Source organism: Onthophagus taurus, unplaced genomic scaffold, assembly GCF_036711975.1.
Source record: "Onthophagus taurus isolate NC unplaced genomic scaffold, IU_Otau_3.0 ScKx7SY_15, whole genome shotgun sequence".
Lineage (NCBI taxonomy): Eukaryota > Metazoa > Arthropoda > Insecta > Coleoptera > Scarabaeidae > Onthophagus > Onthophagus taurus.
Genome location: NW_027248940.1, coordinates 3770481 through 3773679, shown reverse-complemented (window position 1 = coordinate 3773679; position 3199 = coordinate 3770481). Strand labels below are relative to the sequence as shown.

The 3199-nt window shown below is 36.0% G+C and overlaps 1 protein-coding gene across 1 annotated transcript; it reads left to right on the top strand.

Moving 5' to 3' along the window:
- The first annotated feature begins 2002 nt into the window (after window positions 1-2002).
- On the top strand, window positions 2003-2716 carry LOC139432415 (zinc finger MYM-type protein 1-like). The gene has a single exon (XM_071200938.1). It carries the CDS (start codon window positions 2003-2005, stop codon window positions 2714-2716), a length of 714 nt encoding a protein of 237 aa, XP_071057039.1.
- Window positions 2717-3199: the final 483 nt, after the last annotated feature.

Here is a 3199-nt window from a genome sequence, read left to right as displayed (position 1 = left end):
TAGTCAGAGCATAAATTTTGCATGATTTTGAGGTTTAGATATATCCGACGCATTATTTAGATGAGATAACTTTGACGTCAAAGACGTTAAAGAAATCTTTGTAAAGTAAAGAAAGCATCTGTGTAAAAAAATGAGTAATAAATTTCTTTTTCTCTATGTAAGTCTATCCGGGGATTGGCTATACTTACGTTAAAAATTTTATTTATATATTATTTTTTTTTTTTTAAATAAAGATCTAATGATGAGTGCAACAAGAAAAAAGCTATCCGGGGCTCAAAACAGGAAGAGAGCGAGCCACAGAATTGACGAAGAAGCGCAATCCGCTGCGAATGCAACCACCGCAACTGAACGGTCAGATGATGGGGAAGAATCGCTGTCATCGGTTTTATGTCAAGAACAAGATGATGACACCCAGCTAGCAACTAGCGACTTACCGCAGTCGGCTAGCCAGCAAGAAGGCGAAATAATAGATCTGATAGATCCAGGTGCATGGCCGGACACCGAAAAAATGACAGATCAGCAAAGGTCCTTTCTTAGTAATCAAGCTGTATTATTAAATGATAAACATCCAAACAACATAGAGTTTAAGTTCACCGAACGCAATGGTAGGCGTTTGACTTATTCGATGTGGTTCAGAACAATGACAAATAAAGAAAATATTAAAAGAACCTGGCTTGTTTATTCTAAGACAAAAAACTCAATTTATTGTTCTGCTTGCAAACTGTACTCCAACGTTTTTACACCGCTATCAGCCTTACGTTCAGTGGGTTTCATTAATTGGAAAAAGGGTTCAGAAAGATTAGCTGAGCATGAAGCATCACAAGCACATAAAGAATGTGTTATCAAATGGAAAACCCGTCTTCAGCAAATCAAATCGCGTCAGGGCATCGATCGCGATGTTGAGCTATTGATTCAATCGGAAAAAGAAAAATGGAGGCAGATTCTACATGTAGTAATGGACGCCGTTATGTATCTCGCTACAAACTGTCTTTCTTTTCGAGGTTCTAAAGAAACAATAAACGATCTTACTATAAATTATCCTCAACCTAATCAAGGAAATTTTCTTAACCTAATAATTCTTCTTGCAAAACACAATCCTACTCTCAAGCTCCATTTAGATCATCTACAAAAAGGTCAGGTGTCTTATTTATCGAAGACAGTACAAAATGAAATTATCCAACTACTGGCATGCAATGTTCGGAACACCATTATCGATGAGATTAAGGGGGCCAACTATTTCACCATCATGTTCGATTGCACCCCGGACATAGCTCACAACGAAGAAATGAGCCAGGTGTTTCGATATGTTAAAATTACAGGAAGTGAATGTGAAATAAAGGAAAGCTTTATTGATTTTGTACAGGTTGATGGAAAGACTGGAGAATATATCACACAGCAAATTTAAAAAAAACTACAATTGGATGGTTTAGATATACAAAAGTGTCGTGGACAAGCCTACGACAACGGGTCGAATATGGCCGGTATTTATAAAGGAGTTCAGGCAAGAGTTATGGAAGTGAATGAGTCTGCAAAGTTTGTACCATGCTTGGCACACTCTTTAAATTTAGTGGGCGTGCATTCGGCATCATCATCTCCAGACGCAATTAGTCTATTTGGGCTTGTACAAAAACTGTACTGCTTCTTTGTTGGATCCACCACACGATGGGAAATAATGAAACAATGTACAAAAACTAATCTGAAAGGAAATAGTCAGATAAGATGGTCGGCCAGACACTTAGCCGTTACAGCTTTAATAAATAATTTACCGGAAGTTGTCGAAGCCCTGGAAAAAATTGCAGAATCCTCCCTTTCGGCAGAATCTAAATACGAATGTAGTCATCTACTGGGTGCAGTAATGAATTTTAAATTTATTCTTACATTAATAATTTGGTCAAATATTCTTCGAGAAATGAACAGGGTTAATGTTCAAATACAGAAGGAAGACATTATCATTTCACGTTCTGTAGCACTAATGCAAGGTCTAATTCATACCATATCTGAAATGAGAGAAAAATCAATAGAATTTTGGATTGAAGAAGCTACACCTGTATCAAAAAAGTTGGGAATTGAGCCAATCCTTAAAAGCAAACGAATTCCCATAAAGAAACGGCAACACGACGAAAAGTGCGGCGACGAGTCAAGAACTCTCAACGCGACTCAGTTGGTCTCCAAAGAAATAAAAATTATATTCGACAAAATTTTGACGGAAATAAATACAAGATTAGAAAGCGCGAAAGATCTGAACGAAAATTTCGCCTTCCTCAATGGTTACGCGTTTGTAAACATGTCTGCTGAAGAACTGCAGAAACATGGAGAACTTCTAGCTAGAACATATTCTAGAGACTTGAACATACTTGATTTTTGCCAAGAACTCGCTGTTTTTAAAACGCAAACTCCACTTATAATCGGTATAAACGAAAAAACAACTGCATTCGACCTGTTGCAAGGTATATACAAACATGATCTGCAGGAAGCTTTTCCCAATATTAGTATAGCTTTAAGAATATACTGCACATTACCGACAACATCTGCAAGCTGTGAGCGAAGTTTCAGCAAACTGAAATTAATTAAAACCTATCTTCGTTCAACAATGAGTCAAGAACGTCTATCTGGTCTCGCAATCCTAGCTATCGAAAATAAAACGGTTTGTGAGACAAACTTTGATTCAATCATAGATTCTTTCGCGGAAAGAAAAGCCAGACGCGTAAAGTTGTAGCGTGTAAAATTAATTTAAAAAAAATTAAAATTAAAGTAAAATTAAGTATTTTATTTCTCCCAATCATAAAAAATCTTCCAATTCCAATATTCCCATACAATTTATTGCCTACACTTGAAAATATTAAGTAAACTTTACGTTAAATAATAGTATATTTCATTACAAATTATAATTGACGTTTTCGGTTTTCGGTGTCGTGTACTGTAAATTTATTTTCTGAATTTTTGTAAATAATTAGCTCAAAATGTTAGAGGGGAGGGCGCCAAAGTCCATTATTGCCCCGGTTCAGAAAAATCGTAGATCCGGGGCTGTAATATACATAACTAAATATTTAGATTTTAGGTTATGTTTATGTCAAACATTTATTTGGTGATTTATAAACATCAAGGTCATCAGCTGCTATTAATTTTTAATTCACCGTCCAATAAGATAAAAGCGTACTCACCACGTGTTCACGCATGTCTCTTGAATCTTGAGACAGAT

Coding starts and splice junctions, on each gene's coding strand:
- LOC139432415 (XM_071200938.1), top strand. CDS start 2,003: ATGAGAGAAAAATCAATAGAATTTTGGATTGAAGAAGCTACACCTGTA.